Consider the following 19,600-nt stretch of genomic DNA (forward strand, 5'->3'; position numbering starts at 1 on the left):
CCCTCTAAACCACTCTCTCTTTCTCTCTATTTCTTTCCTATTGAATAGATGTCAAACCCCATTTTTTAAAAAACTTTATTTATGGTGGTAACAAGGAATGAACTTTAAAATTTTGAATTAATTATAAAATTCCACAAACTTTTAAAAAAATACTTCAAAGTCAACAAAAAATCTCTTAGCCCACATAGAAGATTTTGCAAACCTCAATCTGATATTTACTATAAATAGCTAATAAATAGAACACCTCAATCATATCTTATAAAGATTTAATAAGTAGAAATTTTTTTACTCCATAATTTAAACATGAGGCACAAAGCAACTTAAAGTATAAAGTTGAGAAAACTAATTAATCTATGTAAGATCTTTAATCATGCAATAATGCTGCAATCGTGAAGTATCAAAAAAAAGTATTAACCAGAGGGGGGAAACTAACAAATTAGTAAAAGGAAGAATTATAACTTACAAATCTAAGGAAGATCACTATTGTCAAAGCAATTATACCTCCAAGAAGAATATGAAAACCATTTCTTGCAGTTTTCTGCACATTCAAGTAAACATTTTTTTTAAAAGAACTAGCAATGAAATATCAATGCAGTCGAAGCAATGACAATGATAAAGTTAACAAGTTACATCAGTTTATTATTGAACAGAACCAGCAAAAACTTGCACAAAGCAATTTCCTTCCGTAATTCATGAAATGTCATGTTTAACTCCGAAAGTATTCTTTCAACATAAATTGTTGCAAGAAAACAATATCATTAAGAGCATGAAGTAAGAATGACTTGTCCGATGAACGAATCAAAAAATAGTTCTTGAAATTGTTGGCGAGAGATTTACACATTATTGAAAACCAAATCAGGTTCACATTTATATCAGATAAAAAGAACGGTATGGCTCCTGCATTTGAGAATATTTTGCCAAATGTTACAAATAGATTTTGTGTACGTCATTTGCACCAACATCTCAAATTTGTTGGGTACAAAGAAATTGCACTAAGAAAATACTTTATGGGCAGTTTCTAGAAGTACTAGAGTTAACCAATTTACATCTAACATGAAGAAGTTGGCAAAATTGGATATAAATGCTTAGACATATTCACATTTTACATGCATCTTGCAATACATTACTTAATAGTATGTGTAATTGTTTTGATGCCATCTTTTTTGAAGAAAGAGAGGAAACCATCATTTCCATGTTTGAGAGCATCAAAAGTCTGATGATGAAATGGATACAAGAGAAGGATACATCAATGAAGTAGAATCAGAAGTTATGCCCAAGGATTTGTGAAGCACTTTCAAATAATTTATGCAATGCTAAGATCTTTAACTGAGTGAAAGATAAGGATGGCAATTAGCAAATTACTACAATGCAAGGGGCATAGTACCCTGTAGACTTGTATTTCATATCATGACATTACAGAAGATGAGAATTAAATGGCCCTGTCTTCATGCATATGCTGCAATCAATATAGGAGAACTCTTCATGAGAATTTTGTCCACCACTACTAAACTGTGGACAATTATAAAAGACCTTATAAGTTCAACATTATGCCTATTGATAGTTTTGACGAATGGCCTATAAGCAACATATCATATCCATTGCCATCAAAATAAAATAAACCTAAGAGGAGCCACCCTCCAAAGTTAATAAGAAGAGGTCCAGATGAGCAAACAGAAACTCATAAAGAAGAAGCTTAAGTGGGTAAATTGTAGCCCTCCATTGTATTAAATGTAAACATAATGGTCAAAATATTAGAAGTTATGGCAAGAAAAAGAGAAAAAAATAAAGAAACACTTCCTACTCAAACACTTCAAGCAGAGAATGACCTACAATAGAATGCAATATCCTTCAAAAATTAAATTCAGACAACGTGAACGAATTAGTGAGCTAAAATATTGCAAATTCATAGGTGATATAAATATAGGTAAATGAACTAATATTTTATTTTGTTTTATTATGTTTCTTCGATCCAGTCAACATATCTAGATCGATATTATAGCACACAAACAGGACCAATTCTGAATGTGTGCACGCAATGATCGTCAAACAAAGGGTTGTTAGTAAGTTAGCGAACAAAATTTATAAACACCTATGCACTTCAGTTTTATAACTACTTATTTATCATTGTATTTGTTAATAGGTTAATACATCCAAATAAAGAAGACCGGGTAGATGAAGATGGTAAAACACCATACACAATGAAGTTTTTGTATTAGCTTACGTTTACACATTTTGAATAATATAATGATGGATTTTTTTCTTTTGTAATATGATCGTTTGAGTTTTATGGTGAATGATACCATTTTTATAAAGTATTTTGCATCTTTGTAATCAATGATAACACTTTTTATAACAAAGGGATGTATGATTTGTATTTTATTAATTATTCACTCTTATTATTTAGTTGGTTAATTTTCATTATGATTTTTGTGTTTATTTTAATATGATAAAATATATAAAAAATAATATAATCTCACATACACTCTAATACCCAAAATGCCATCAAATTTAACTTTTAGGATTAATTTTAACTATACTTTTCGCATTGGATCAAATTGAGACATTTTCTAATAGTCGGTTCACTATATTGGATCATTTTGAATGTCTGTGATTAAATTCGGCATTTATTAATAGTTAAGGAACAATTTTAGGCAATGCTCTCGCAAATAAAAAAGCACTTAATAGTAATCTAAAAAGTCATATTTAAAAGATTTTGGATAGAAGCCACTCTTGTTCCACTTATCACACATTAGGAGTGAAACATCATTTTTGACCTATGATACGAAAAACACGTACAAATCTTTGATGAAGATGAAAAGAAAAATAATAATGATCCAGGAATTGAAATTAGCATGCTACAAACCTAGATTCAACACTTACTCCAACATGCCAAACAAACTATACATATGTTATAACAAACTAATTTTAATAATAATTTCTTTCACAGTTATCATGAGTCAATTATGCATTGGATTAAACACAATTTTTTAGTTATGCTAACTTATCAAGCATTCAAGCCTTTAAGTTAATATGAATATTTTATATAATTCTTTTATATAAGAAGATTACACATAATTAAATAATGAGTAGAAGCTTAAAAAAGTCCAACTATCAGTGAATGTCCAATTTAGTCTCAAGCTTTCATAATATCCCAATTTAGTCCCATGATTATTAAAAGAATATCTCAATTTGGTCCCAAGGACAAAAGTAGCAATTAAAGTTAACATCGACAGTTAAATGATGTAAGCACAAGTATAAGAAAACTGAAACAAAGAGAACAATGGATAAAACTGAAACCAGACTTTATTAAAATAGTAGTAATCAACTAAAACACTCAAAATCCAACAAGAAAGCACGAAGAGATTTTTAAGAAAGAAAAGAAAATAAAAACAACGCTATCTTCAGACAACCATCAGAGCAGGTTCCTCACATGCATCGAATTATAGGTTAACTAAGATAAGTGCATAGGGCTAGCAAACCGATGGTCCACAACTGCAAGATCGTCCAATTCTGTTCCAAGTCAACCAACAATCACTACCAAAGCTCAAGAAGAAAGATACAGATGGAGTGGCACTTGCGGTGAGACGAAGGAGGTTAGAAGCCAAGACGAAGGGTGGAAAGAGCTCGCAAGATTTCCGGATGGGAGGAGAAAGAAGAATGGAACAAGCTCGCAAGCTTTTCCAATAACCCGCAGGTCAATAGCAAATTTGCTCAAAATAATCAACTCCCTCTCTTCACAAAAACTTCTCATATTTATACGCAAGATAGGAGAATACCAATAGTCACAATCATTAATTTCCACAAGAACCCAAGCACCAAGTCACGGTTTTCCCCAATGCTTTTCATGGGAAAGAACAACCCAGTCGAAGAACCGAGGAGGCAGCCACGGAACCAAAGAAACTGCACGGAACCAAGGCTAATTTTTTTAATTGCGACACTCCAATGTTGTGTCGGACAAGTGTCCATGCCGTGTCCGACGCGTGTCCGTGTCCGACACGTGTCCGACACTGCATACCCTCTCTAAGTGCCGTGTCGGTGCATCATAGTTGCTGGGTCATTCCCTCTTAGACCAGCAAGAATTTACTTGAGGCAGAACAAGCTTCCGCCTAAATGAATCTTGCCCCTTTGGGGTGGGGTCGTGGGTTAATTTGAATGAGAAGGGGGCAGTTGGGAGGGAAATTCAAAAGGGAGAGGACTATTTTGATATTTACTATGTATTGTATGTTTTAAGTAGATTATTTACATAGGTTCAATTTGTATGCTTATGTTTGGCTGAAATTAGTACTTTCTAAGTTGTGAGAGCTCTGGCCAACAGCTAGGGATTTGGGAGAGCCGGATCAACTTCTCCAATTGAAGATTCAACTGTATCTTGCTTTTTTTTCATATATCGTGCAATAAAAAGATTCGTAGTGTGCTCTTCTTCCCAATTTCTTAGTGTTCTTCAATGAAAATTTGGTTGAAATTACTTCTACTTCCTATCAAACTGGAATCAAAGCCATGTCCTGGGCTAAAATACAGGACTTCCTCGCTAATTTTCACTGCGATTTCCTCTCTAATCTTACTGATTTTTTATGTTTGAAGACCAGATCCATTGTTTTTGGTCATTTTTGTTGTTTCGAGCCTTGATCCAGGTACCTATGGCGGGAAAAAGGTGGAAGTGTTGGAAGGAGAGATCGGGGAATTGAAATCTAAAATTTCATATCTCAAACTCAAATTTTAGACGTCCACAAGAAGATCGATGGGAAATTTATCATCATAGAGGAGATGATGATGTTGCTCGAGGTCAAACCAAAACGTCGTGGAGGCGAGGGATGCTTCCGGCAGCCAAAAGAGTGGTGAGAACCCTAACCCGATAAGGAGAATGGAAGAATAAGAGGTAGAGATCTTGCAGGGAGAAGAAAGAATCCCTCCTCTATAGACCATTCCTCGAGTGGAGATGGGTAGGAGGTATGGGGAGAGGTGTTGAGGGGGTTGTGTATGAATGAAGGGGTACTAAATTTGAAAGAAGATTGGCTTGTTATGACTGGAGGGATGCTGATTTTGAAAGGAGGGAGGATTTTGATAAAGGATTTGGGTACGAGCATAGAAGAGATGATCGGGACACTTGAAGGGAACCACCACCCACTTGGGGAATGGGAGGTTATGGAGAAAACATGGAGAATAGAGGAGATCCGAGAGTGAGGAAGCTAAATATGCATGTTTTTTAGGGAGAAGGTGCATATTGGTGGATCTACATGGTGGAAAAATACTTTGTCGTCAATGGGTTAACAAAGTAGGAGAGACTAACAACAGTCGTCCTGTGCTTGGAGGGAAAAGCATTGGCATGGTATGTAATACTCTAAAAATATTTAAAATAATGTAAGCTTCAACTTCCTCTAAATGTTAGCTTATTTCATATACATTCCACTTTAATTCCAAGTATTTTTGACATATAAAAGTATATGTAAATTATCAAACTAATTGTTTAATTGATCGTGTTTATTTGTAGTTTATGGTTTAAATGACAGTTAGATTAAATGCTAAGTATTAGTAAATTATTTAATAGTATGTACTTCAATTACTATAGCAATTCCACTCAATTATTGTAGCAATTCCACTTAAACTGGCATGCATAAAGCTGATGGGAATTCTAGGGCTGGGAATGGCTGAGAAGGGTTTAGTGGAATTAGAAGTGTTATTATCATTTTAATAGTGTGATAAATTTTATTCTGTGGGGACATTAGCTTCTTTTCCCCACCCGTCCCTCCTTGGACAACGGAAGCCAACTGTAAGCTGAGTAGCGGGAGCCACTTGTTGAGGCTGCTGCTGCGAGATGCCATTGAAGGAAAATTTCAGAGAAGAAATTTCAGAAATCAAGTTGCTGAAATTCAACAAAAAGCTGAAGCTGGCTGAGCGAAAAAGTAGTGAAAACTGATGCAAGCTAAGTCGTTGTAACTGGTTGCTCTTTGGGTGAATAAAAAGGTCAGCAAACAAAAGTGTGCTGAAGTTAATTTTTGAAATTTCAGGTTTGCTGAAATTAAATTATGGGATTCAGTTCAAATGCTGAATTTGATTGTTGAAACCAGTGTGTGTGCTTAAGTCAATAGTTGTGAAAATTAAGGAGAAGAGATAAATGCTGCTGTTATTTCTGAAAATCTATAGTTGAAAACAAAAAGGAAGAGGGGCTGTTGTTGAATTAAAATGTGGCTAAATGCTGTAGGTAAGGAGGGGAAATGAAGAAAGGAGGCTTAAGAGAAGAGAGGTCACCTTGGGGTGAATGAAGAGAAACTTCTTTGAGGTAAAACTTATAAGGTTTTCATATGAACTATTATATTTTATTTGAATGACAAATAATTACACTTTAGATTGTATATAAGAGGAAAGGAGGCAAAGGTACTTTAGGAGAACGAATTTACCCAACTTCCCTAGAAGATGAGGTGAGATACCAAACGATGCATAGAAAATAATAAAATTTTATACATTTGCAAATACATATATGTTATATTAATGATAGCCTTATTTCAATTTATGCCACAATATTCATATATGTGAATTGTTGATATGATTATGAAAATGACCATGAATAAAAAAAAAAGTATAAAGTGATCTAAGCCATATGCTGGGGGATAAGCCCGCACAAGTAAAGGCGAAATATCTGATGAGGTAAGCTCATACTCTCAAGTCTAGAAGCTGGGAATTTAGGCCCAACCCTGAATTGAGAGAACAGCTTCAATTCTAGAAGTTGGGAAGCTAGACCCAACCTTGAATTGAAAAGCTGAAAGGGTACAAAAGCTTATAACTATCATATGACTTGTTAAAAAGGGTGTTGAACAATTAGTAAGATGGAAAGTAATGTTATGTTTTCTTGTGACCCATGTGAAAAGTGCTCTAACCATGTTATTACTTAGTCACTGATGTTATGCCTTTCTTAATATTTAAAATGTAATTATTTCTCATACATTGCTTGTGTATTTCATTGGGCCATAGCTAATTGGCAGTGGTTGTACTGCAGGCAAGGGAAAGGAGACCGTAGGGCATTAAAGGGGTGACTGTTCTTTTTGAGTGTACATATGTTTTGGGCGTACAAAGAGATCTTAGAGGAGATCTGAAGAATAGTTGTATAACCTTTTGATATGTAAGTAAAGTTCAAAAGTTTTAGTAGAGCTCTGTAGGTACTTTGATTATATTTAATGGTACTTGAAATACATTACATGCTTTCTATTACTGAAGCGTGGAGTTTGATATGTTGTATAAGGAAAGTCTAAATAGTTTTCTTTCCTTCTGTTATACTCCAGATTGGACCATTAAGGGGCCAGATTGGGGTGTGAAAGAAATACTAGTAGAGGGATATGAGATGGCCCATACAGAGCTAAAGGGAGTTTAGGGAGTACTGTTGGAACATTTCCGAACCAGCAATAGAGGGACTTCTATGAGCAGTTCTTTGCTTTAACACAGGAAGGGATAGTGGTAGAGTACCATAAGAGATTTGAGCACCTTGTCAACCGACTGGACTGGTTGTTGGAGACTATAATGAAGGCGAACTTTATGAGGGGGCTCAAATTAGATATTTGATCGACAATTAGAGTGATGATGATTCATGATTTGGGAGAGGCTATGGAATTAGACCAGTTGGTGGAGAACAAAAACTCACTTGAGAAGAGTAGCAAGGGCAACAATTCTATAGCTTCATATCAGACAACAACTAATTTTTTGGCACCAAAGGAATAGTTTGTGATCATTCAGGGAGAAGTATCTAAGGATAGAGGATTGGGAGCAAGGCCCGGCAGAAATTTCAAGCGTTTGACTGAGGCAGAGGTTCAAAGAAGAGGGCTAGGGGACGATGTTTTTGTTTTGATGAAAAATTTGCACCAATCCACCACTGTAAGGACTACTCGCTGCAGGTACTTACAGTCTACAATGAGGAGGAGCATTTGCACCTAAATGTAGCTAATGTCTCCCATAATTCAGTAGTGGGACTTACCTCAAATCATATCATGAAGATGAGGGGGCATATAGGAAGAGAATCAATGGTAGTTATAGTGGACAGTGGGGAGACTCACAATTTCATCTCTAACCAGGTGGTAGGCTGGTTAGGGCTGAAGCTGGATGATATATGCTATTTTGGTGTGATGATTGAAATAGGGAAGGTGGAGAAAAGTAGAGGTTTTGTCGCACCTGGGAAGGTGAATGTGATTCAAGATTTTATGCCTCACCAGGAAGGTGAAAAGGAGTCAAGGTTCTTTTCCTGTGAAAGGAGTACGGTTCTCTAGCCCACTAAGAGGGTGAAAAGGAGTTAAGGTTCTCTACCTATGAAAAGAGTTTGGTCCTCTGTCATACCAGGTTGGTAGAAGAGGTTTTGTAAGGTCTTCTTCGCCTAGCTATGGGGGCTAAAAGAAAGACACTATCGTGAAGTGCAATACCTAGAGTGGGTGAGTCCGGGGAGTGGACGTAGGTCATGGTTTGACCGAACCACTATAAATCTTATGTGTTCTTTTTATTTTATATTATGCAGTTTATTTTTCTGCATTTTATTTTCTATTATAATTACTTGGTTAAAAATCTAATTGATATTATGTGCTATTGATTAAGATTATTATCACCATCTTTATAACTTTTGATAAGTGTATTAGCTTCCGCATCAAGTGATAATATTACTTCCGTATTAGTGAGCCTTAGGGACAGTTCATTGAGGTCTAACAACCTCAAAAGACTCTCACATCCTGACCCCAAATCAATTATGACCCCATATCAGTCTAGCCTCTAGACCAATCTAGATACTAGGATCTATCTAGTTCCTAGGATTCTTCCAAAAACCAATCTAGACCTTAGGATTTGTCTAGACCCTAGGATTCTTTCAGACTCTAACGCTAGGATCTATTCTACGCCCTAAAATATATTTATTCCTCAGATTTATGCAAGCCTATGGCTGATGGTGACACTACAGGAGATCTAGGTAAGAGAGGATTTTCTTATTTTGGAGTTAGAAAGAATAGATGTAATTTTGGGTAAGAAGTGGTTACAGACTCTGGGGAAGACGAAAGTGGATTGGAAGGCTTTGACTACGAAATTCATGTTGGAAGAGAGAAAGGTGAGGATCATGAGGTATCCTAGTCTGTCCATAACCAGGGTTGCTCTTAAGACTATGATAAGGCCAATCCAGGAAGCAGAGATGGGATTCTTGGCAGAGCACTTAAGGATCATGTTAGCAATATTAAAGGAGCGTTAGTTGTACGTCAATTTGAAGAAGTGTTCCTTTGAGGCACATGGTATCACAGGAAGGAAAAGCAGCTAACCAGAGCAAAGATCAAGGCCATGCTGAGATGGTCAATACCCAAGAGCTTGAGTGAGTTAGGAAGGTTCTTGGTGCTCACATGCTACCACAAAAAGTTCATGAAAGGAGACAATTCAACAGCCTGGCTTTTGACCGAACAGCTAATGAAGGATAAATTCAATTGGGGTGAAGCAGCTATCAAGGCCTTTGAGGAGTTGAAGAAGGTGATCACCAGCATGCTAGTGCTAGCCCTACCCAACTTCAGTAGCAACTTTCTTCTTTTCACCTTAAGAACAAGATGAATCTTTGAGAATGGGTATTGAGGAACCGGTCATTATTGGGTCAGTCCCTCCTAAACCGGCCAAAATTTACTAGAGGCGGAACAAGCTTCCGCCTGAATGAATACCGCCCATTTGGGGTGAGGCCAGGGCCGAATTTGAATGAGAAGGGGGCAGTTGGGAGGAAAATTCAAAAGGGAGAGGGTTGTTTTAGGATTTACTATGTATTGTATGCCTTAAGTAGGTTGTTTACCTAGGGTTCAATTCTTATGCTTATGTTTGGCTGAAATTAGGTTGTGAGGGCTCTAGCCAGAGGCTAGGGATTTGGGAGAGCCAGATCTTCCTCTCCAATTAAAAATCCAACTATATCTTGTTATTTTTTTCATATATCTTGCAATAAAAATTCGTGGTGTGCTCTTCTTCTCAATTTCTTAGTGGTTTGGTTGAAAGAACATTTTATAATAGTCTGGGGAATAAATTGGGTCATCATGAAAATCTAAATTGAACATTTACTAATAGTTGGGGGGGGGGGGGCTAGTTTGGGTTCTTACTTATTAAATAATCATAATCCTAATATCATTTGTTTTAACAAAAATTAGCTTTAAAATATATTAAATGAATGATATTTTAAATATTATGTTTCACAACAAAAATAACAAAATTGAAAGTGAAAATAAATAAAAAAAAACAAGATCAAAACTACATAAAAACATCCACATTTGAAGCAAAACTAAAATTATTTTTTTCTATATATTACATTACAAATGGCTTTGTACTGCTTAAATTTTAGTCATTTAAATTTTAAAACTTTTTGTTGAATGGTGAAAGATGTGTAAAGATAAGTGATAGTAGGTATCTCTTCCTACACACATGCGCACTTGAGTATTTTTTTTAACCTCTTTCCCATCAATATGACTGCCACCTCTCCTCTCCCACACTCTCTCTCTCATTCCTCTCCTCTCTCTTACACTTTTTCTCCCACGCTCCTTTCCCTTTCTCCTTTCTCTGTTTAAATTCTTGTATTTCACTTTCTCTTTCAATTAGTCATCCACTCACTCCATCGCATAACTGCAACTGGCCTGAGTCACCTGACACCAACAACACTTTCAACAATTTTTGAAAAGGGCAAACATAAATCTGCCAAAGTAATATTAGTTTCACATCATGAGATGAAATATTTTTAACCCTTTTGGTTACAAAATATCAGATAGATTAATAGTAAATATTTAACCAATTTTTTATTACTAAATAATAAATCTCATGGGAAGGTGAAGTTTTGCAAGAAAATTTTAATTGTGTGGTTATTATTTTATGTGTCATCTCTTCGATCTATCAACCAAAACTCATAGGAATTTATATTTTGCTCACTGTACAGCAAAGAATGGCATGTACCAACCATGTGTGCCTTTCTTGGCATCTTGCATGGTTATTTTATCATTATTTTGTTAACATACTGTAGGGATTTTGCAAAAAATCATGCACACCATTCTCATTGTGGTGGTAGAAGATCTATGCCCACCTTTTTGGCGCAGGTAAATTGAAAACCCATGCATATCATTCTAAGCATAGTAAGGGAAATCCTCTTATTTAGTTTTACTCTTATCTAGTTATTTCCTTAGCATGCTATTAGTTTCAATATAAATTTTAGACTCTATATCAATTCGTCTAGATATTACATAACACTTATGCTCAACGTTCTTAGAGTATGTAATATAGACAAAATTAAGCTCGGTTTTCACATGCACCACAATGTCTAACTTCCTTTCCATGGGTAAGGTTAGTATGATAAATTTCTCATAAACCCCTTTGTCAAGGTGATATACAAATAGTCAAATACTGCATAACTTTTTAGGAATACCATAGTAGGATTGATGATGCCCTAAACAAATGCAAATTGGCATCATAATAAACACTTGATGACATAGACATGAACATAAACATACATGGGCATAGGAAAGATTAATGAACATAAAAAAGATATTGAGACTAAAGTAGAATGAAGTATAAACTAAGAAATATAAATTATGTAAACTTTTATGAACTCATCATTGTCATCGATGATCTGAACAGGAACAATACCACACGAAAACTCAAGTCATTTGATGCCGATTAGACAAATAGAGCCATCTCATAAAGAGTGCAAATATTTCTTCTTGTAAGAGTCATGAGCGTCTTGTTGGCATGATTGTTGTTGAATTTCATCCGCATGATTGATGTCAAATTTCATCCGCATACATCCACTTGACATCGTGTTGTGCACAGATAACTAAACTAAGAGTCCAAAATGAGGCACTTGGTTTTCTCTTGAGCAAGCAAATTTTGAAAAACCCAAACAATTTAACAAAAAAGTAAAATAGAATAAAAAAGGTTATTATATGTAAGGAAAATACAATAATAACAACATCAAATTTTTATCCCACTACGTGGGTCGACAGATGTAAGGAAAATATAATAGAATATTTACAAAAATTTTAGGAAACTTTGAAAAAAAACAATAAGTTAATTTTAGGAGTCCTATTTAATGCCGCAATCCCATGAGACCTAGCCGAATCCAATACTCTGCAAACAAGTTGTAAAGTTGGCATGGCCAGTGGCCTAGCAACTATCCAAAATTAAGCATAAAAATACAAGACCTGCCCTGTACTTGATTGAAGGGAAAAAGTTCTCATTCTTGTAAATGGACACGTCATCTGTCAAGTGTTAGGTCAAAGACACTTTTCATGTAGCACTCAAAATTTGGCAATTTACAAAACTAACACCCACTTACCTTCACAATTTGCAAAATAACCACCCAAATCTTGGAAATAGTCAAGTAAACTATTAATTCCATAAATACTCAAATGTGTATGGTTTTTCTTTCTTTAAGCAAGCTCCACGCCTACATCATTTTATGCATGTCATACAAAAATAGCGGAGGTGGAACAAAGTAATGCATCATACTATCTTCTCCTAGGAGGTTCACAACAGTATCAGTTATCTAGTTGATAGCAGAAACGTTTTGGCCATAAAGAACAATCAAAGTGAACTGGGAACTGAAAGAATAATGTTTATATTTTTATTGGGATAACAAAATCCATCAACAGCTAATGTCATGCCAATAAAATAAATGGACGACAACAGTTTATATCAGCTATTAAGCATCCAAGGCCAAACAAGAATAAAGCATACCTTCCCAACATGAGGAGCAATAAGCCAAGCAAGAGTTACAGTTAGCAAACCCGTGGCAACAAGGATCCCAGTACCTTCCACTGCCCATGTTGTTGTTGGATTTTCCACAGCAACAATACTTTCAGTGGGAACATTTGATGGCTGGTCCGCTATAGCTTCTTGAGGAACTGCAACTGCATTATTTTGGGGATTGAACCAAAATGATACTTCGTTCAGTCTCTGTCTCCTAACAGCAGCTAAAGCATCAGGATCTACACCTGAATTTGTCCCCGCATGGATATGTGCAAGCTCACCCATAGCAGTCTTTTCCCGTAATGATTCATATTCCTTCAAAGAAGCCACTACCTTTACAAAGTCTGTATGTCTTATATTTTTTGCTACAGTTCCACATATTTCACAAATAGTAGATCCATGACTAATAAACCACTTCAATGCACAAGAATAGTGTGCAAGAGCAAGATCATTTTTGCAAGAACACCCAAGATTAACGAGTGTGTTTTGAAAATCATATGAACTTGACTCCAGTTCGGAGCACACAAAAACCTCACCATCAGGGCTAATGAACTCAATTAACTCAGCTTCTTTCCCACCATCATTTACATCTTTTGCAGCAGCTCTTTTGGGAAACGTCTCGGCCAATTCATCAAGCTTATTTATTTTAGAAATCGCTTCTGATGGAAGGGAAATATCCAACAAGCATAAGACAGCATCTCCTCTTATGTCAGATTCTGCACATTGGCACACACGACAAAGCAAGTTGCTAGATTCCAGAATTTTGGAACCTGAGGCACTTAAGTTATCCTGTGTTTTCCAGTGGGTAGGAGAACACAGATACTCACCAGCGATCACACAACTGCACTGCCTCTCTTTTTCCTCATGGGCCATCAAAATCAAACCAGCCACAAGTCCTTGGTTTGATTTTGAGCCAATATACTTCTAAAATATCATAAACAAAACAAACAGTCTAGTCCAACTCTTAAAGAATACTATGCTTGCAAAGAAAGAATCATCAATCGTTGGTTTGTTGTAATGATTTTTTTCCAAAGAGACATCACAGCTCTCTTATGATTGTCTGTTTTCGAATGACCATAGAAAGCTGACCAACTATGTGCATAATAGCCAGACCAGGCAAATTCATGAGTACTTTACTTTAAATTTCAAGGAAATGAATACGTGGTAGACATTAGCAGGTAAGAGCTGCACAAGAAATACCCAGTCAAAAGATTAGAGGAGACGGGAGTTCTATCACATTACATTAGAAATCTACTTGCTCAAAAAGGTAAAGGGAATGCAGAATGAGAAAGTAAAAATTATAACTTTGTCTTTGTTAGTTGAAATTATAGAACCTGAACTCGACAGCAATAATGACAAACCAAAAGAAGGAAGAGAATATTCCCCTCAAAGCTGACTATCAATAAGGTCAATCACCAAGCCATGGCTTCTTTCTTTTGTTATTTTTTTCCTGTCATTTCTTTTCTAGAACTCTCTAAAACACTTCTCTTAGAACTTTATCCTATGCTTTCTCCAAATCAATAAATATCATATGAAAATCCTCCTTTCTTTCTCTATACTTCTTCATAAAACCTCACAACAAATATAGAGCTTCCATAATAGACCTACCCAACATGAATCCAAACAGATTTTAAGAAACATTAGTATCATGTCATAATCTATGCTGAGTTACTCTTTTCCATAATTTTAATGTATGACATATTAACTTAATTTCTCTATAATTTACACACTCTTGGGCATCACCTTTATTCTTAAAAATAGGAATCAACACACTCTTTCTCCACTCATTCAGCATCTTTTTAGTCTTCAAAATAATATTAAAGAATCTAGTAAGCAAAGAAATTATTTGATCTCTTAAGCATTTCCACACTTCTATTGTTAATAGCAATGCAAATTTCGAAGAATATAAAAAAGTGGAGTCTTCAAGTCAACATCCAGAATTCACTAAAGACTCACAATGACATCATAAATGGTGGTCGAATAAGCATCAAGGTTCCTTTTACTCAATAGAAAATAGAACTCAGTTTGAATAGTCATGACATGGAGGACTGCCTACATCCTCACAACCTAACTGAAAAAACTCATCAAAGTAAGAAACCTCAAGGAATTTGAACTCGCCAATCCCAAACGTCAATTAGAAAATGAAGAATGAGGAAAGAAGAAATGAACTAACCCCTGCACAAGTGATTTAAGAACCAAGAAAATTTAATGAGTAAAATAAAATAAAATTTTTAAATTAGCTTTTAGTATAAAATGGAAGTGAACATTAAATAACTATGTAGTTCAATTATATTCTTTAAACAAAAAAGAATTCTAGGATATTTGTTCGATTCTTTTGTGGAAGAAAATCTATTTTTAATGAAAAAATGCTCATAAAGTATCATATTTGATATTTAATTAAAATGTATAACGAGAACCATCCAAGGAACTCGACAAATACTCAAGGAACACATCCTTGGAATTTGAAAAGTGCTTAGGGAAATCAGTCTTGGGATTTTTTAAGCACTCAGGGTACACCTAGGAGGCTAGACATCTTGAGAATTATTGAAAGGTTCAAATCTTGAACTCAAAATTCATTTATTCAATTTGAAGTTGGTTAAACTTCAAATTTGAAACTACAAAACTTGAATTTAAATTAGAAAAAACATGTATCATCAGACAATCCAACTAATTAAACAAGTGGTAGATGAACATAAGCTAGAGATCAAAGTGATCTCAATTTAGAGTCGCGTTTTGAAGTTCTGAGACTACTACTAGATGAGAGATAAAGCCCTCGGTTATACAGAAAGTCTCCACTCAATGAAGTTACCCCATCACATAACTTAAAGTATGGATTTTATTAAAAGAATCAGCAAAATCTAATAAACTTACTAAAATAAATGATTATCTCGTCTATTTATCAATTCAACAACTCGTGAACTCATTAACTCAACTATTAACCTATTCAACAATTCTTGAATCTCCATGAGGATACTGGCATAGGAGGTATTTAGAGTAGTATGCTTCTAGGGTAGGAGTCGAGGCTTTTGTTGTTGTTGTTGACATTGTTGATATTGGCATTATATCTGTCAAAATCTCAGTCATCCCTTGGCATTTGATCCCACGGTCAGGATGAGAATCCGTGGGAAGCTCACCTGGATCACGTCAATATCCTTCTATATTTTGATAGCTGAATTAGGAAGGGTTATATTGAGGCAATTATGTATCAATTAGAAGTTATTTATTTCTTTATTAAGACATCTTGTATAGATCTATAAATAGGGATAATTTTGTATCATAAGTAGAAGGTATTTTTACCCTTCTCAAATTCAATGAATTCTATCATTGTATCAGAGCTAACGGCCTTCATTGCCGATTGAAGAACGATCCTAGAATCGTCGGAGGAAAAGAAGAAGAAGAATAAATCGGAGCTGCCAGACGTTGCGGACGCTGCATCCGACTCGGACGAACGCAAGCAGACGGAGTCGAACAACCAGACACCACCCGAAGATGCCTACTGTTCCGAACGAATGTGGCCTGCCCTCAGCTTTCGTCCAGGATGGGATCAGACGGACCGACCGCTCCGCAAACATTAAACCCCGAAGCCTGAAGCTGAAGCCGGAAGTCCCGATCTTCTGCGGAGAAGCTCAAGCCTCGCGGACGGACGAAGCCATGCGGGACGATCGAAGCCTCGCGAAAACAAAGCTTTCGAAAGGACGGAGCTGTGCCGACTACTTGTACGCCGAAGACGGAGGCTAAGACGTAGCTGAAGCTCCGATCCAAACTTCCGATCAGACAGGAAGGACAAGTCGTCAAAGGAGGATAGTCGAACAGCCACGAACGAACTAAATGAACTTCCGATCCATGAGGAAGGCCGGAGTCGACGAGTCAAACAGCCAAGAACGAGCGAAAGGTGCGACCGTGAAGCCGAACGGGACTCCTCTGGAACCCGACCACGTGCTCTAGTCCCGATCCAAGCATTTTAAAGGGCTCGGCTGGTTTGGTTTAGTAAACTATGAAAAAAAAAAAGGAAAGAAAAAAAAATCTTTTTTAGTGAAAAAAAGGAGAGAAAATCTTTATCATCGACCTTTATTGTCGACAATGGAAATTTTCTCCGAGAAGCCTTCATTGCTGAATTTCTGAAGAATACAAAGTTCCCACCACCGGCCTTCATTGCTGGAATTTTGAGAAATATAGGTTCCTACTACCGGCCTTCATTATTGGAATTATGAGAATACAGGTTCCCACTACCGGCCTTTATTGCTGGAATTCTAAGAAATAAAAGTTCCAACAACCGGCCTTAATTGTCAGAATTTTGAGGATAGTTTTCCATCATCGTCCTTCATTGTCGGCTTCTCTGGTGGTTGATATCCTATCCATAACCAATGCAGCTCTACCTCTGAGGGAGTAATTGCAAGCTGGTCTCCAGCTTGAGGGGGAGTGTCAAAATCTCAATCATCCCTTGGCATTTGATCCCACGGTCAGGATGAGAAACCGTGGGAGGCTCACCTGGATCACGCCAATATCCTTCTATATTTGGATAACTGAATTAGGAAGGATTATATTGAGGCAATTATGTATCAATTAGAAGTTATTTATTTCTTTATTAAGACATCTTGTATAGATCTATAAATAAGGATAATTTTGTATAATAAGTAGAAGGTCTTTTTACCCTTCTCAAATTCTGTGAATTCTAACAATATCCTCATTAACTTGACTATCACTGATTATTTTATTGTGAAGGCATGGAAAAAGACTTTCCCTTCCTTCTTTCTAGCATCGTTAGTCAGAACGCCATCCTACTGGTGCTTGTTCTTCTTCCGTTCCAATTGGGAGAATTGTCAATGATAAGCTTTGATGACTTCATTGATAGAGATCTAGGCCTCAACGCGCTAAATGAGTTTTTATTTAGGATGAAATGACGCTCACAATAGTGAAGAAAAATGTTCTTAGGAGAAGACTTGCAAGGTAAGCTCCACGAAGGAGCTAAAGTTCAAACTCCATAAGATAATGAGTTAATTGCTGAAGCATTCTATAAAACCTAGAGAGAAATTATCCTTCTTCATAACGTATTCCTGAAATGTGATATACAAATGCATTACAATGCATTAATTAGCAAAAAAAAAATTGGTTAGGGAAGTGTTGGAACAATCCATTAAAGCTTCCTAAGAGCATTGTTGGACTACATAAAACAATCCGGCTTATAACTTCGATGAAACAATAGAGATTTGACATATAATCTGATTAATCACTAAATGAATTTGCATGATCTTTGAAAATGAATGATGTGCTCAAAGGGATCAATGGAACATTCATGTGGATCAATAGAAAACATTTTTAATCCGCATGAAATAGGACAATCAAGAATTTGATCAGTGAAAGGAGTTCTTTCATACAGGTTACATCATTAAGGGAGGCCCTTCCCATTGGAATTCCTAAACAAAAAGATGGAAAAATTCCTGGTGGATCTATTCATGAAGAAGTAAATTGATCGAAGCAGGAGAGGTGGGGAGGGAATGATCTCCATCCCACAATTGGGCGTTTAAAATTACTTAGATGCAATGATGATCATGAGTAAACTTGCGTTCTTAGGCAAGTTCTAAATGTGAATTGAATGTAGCAAAATTGATGGTGCATATAGCCCAAGATGAGTTTAAGGAAACTATATCGAGTAGAAGCCAAGCTTTGTTGGCTATTTCCAAATAATGATACCCTAGCTCCTTATTTTGTGGGTGATGCTCTAATTACAGTGGTGTTCCTTCATCTTGTTTTTCTTCCATGTATTGAACTAGATCTTTGAGAGAATTATCAAATGACCCACTAATAGGCAACTTCTCTTAATTTTTGGAATTAGAAGGGTATGAGAGTGGGATTTGGTGTTAAGCTTGTCAGGGATGAGAAACCTGGCTATGGAGATTTCAAAGAGGATCACTTTACAATTATGCTTGCTTTTCATCTTCAACACACCATAAGTTAAATTTAGGAATAATTGGTGGTTTCATACAGAGTACCCTAATCCTAAAGGGTCGTGATATTCTTATAGATGTCGTCAAATTATTGTGTGTTAGAAATTCTTTGAATTATTTAGAGTCGCAAGAGGTATTGTCTCTAGCACATGCTTGTTTCTTGTACATACATAGCCAAAAAATACTTAGTTTGCCTCAAATAGTTTGCCCCTCAAGAAGACATGATGCCTATATCAGTAAGTGAACTTGAGGGGCTAAATGAAACTCTGAATGAATCTAAAAGTAGCTTGACATGGCTTCCTCTTGAGGGAACATGAAGTGAAGTGAATCCCCACTTGCCTCCCCCCGCATGTATAAGTATGTGAGTAAAGGATGGTTTAGTACTTTTGGCAATTTGCATGACTTGAGATTTATGTTGGACCAAATGCCACCCTATCAAGGCTATTTTGGTCAATCATCCAATCTACGGGCAAAAATCAAGCCACATCATCAATAACATATGATGGATCACCATGCCCTTCAAGATGATGGATGGATCTATGGAGGCTCGAGATCTCAAGATTAGTGTTTACGGAGATTGAATTTGGCCATCGGATGTTGTGAGGTTGATGATAGATTACATGAATATTATGGAAGAGTCTTTAGGCATCTTGAAATGACCTAACGGATGAGATCATAGGTACAAATCTTGACACTCATGATTGGATTGTCAAAAGGATTCTGGAACTAAGATTTTGTAGGGACATCTCAGCAAGTATTTTTGTAAACGATATTTTCATTCATGCCTTCAAGGAGAATAATGAAGCAGAGATGAATCAGAAAAGAATCTCACCCAAAGATTACTCCCAAAACAAAAACTTATAGTTTATACGGCAGCAACAACTCCCAAAATTTATCTTTAAGAGATTGAAACAAAAACTCCAACTATACTGACACACTCCACCACC

The 19,600-nt window shown here is 36.1% G+C and overlaps 1 protein-coding gene across 3 annotated transcripts in view; it reads right to left on the reverse strand.

The window, feature by feature from the left end:
• LOC110094808 overlaps positions 1-19,600 on the reverse strand; it is a 35,701-nt gene that overhangs the window by 15,582 nt on the left and 519 nt on the right. For all 3 annotated transcript variants that reach the window (XM_020820135.2, XM_020820133.2, XM_020820134.2), the window contains exons 2-3: positions 12,697-13,893; positions 464-538 (exon numbers count right to left, since the gene is read on the reverse strand). In XM_020820135.2, coding sequence (XP_020675794.1) covers positions 464-538; positions 12,697-13,581 — 960 coding nt within the window. In that variant the 5' untranslated portion in view covers positions 13,582-13,893. The remainder of the gene's footprint in view (positions 1-463; positions 539-12,696; positions 13,894-19,600) is intronic.

The sequence above is a fragment of the Dendrobium catenatum genome, unplaced genomic scaffold (assembly GCF_001605985.2).
Source record: "Dendrobium catenatum unplaced genomic scaffold, ASM160598v2 fragScaff_scaffold_670, whole genome shotgun sequence".
Lineage (NCBI taxonomy): Eukaryota > Viridiplantae > Streptophyta > Magnoliopsida > Asparagales > Orchidaceae > Dendrobium > Dendrobium catenatum.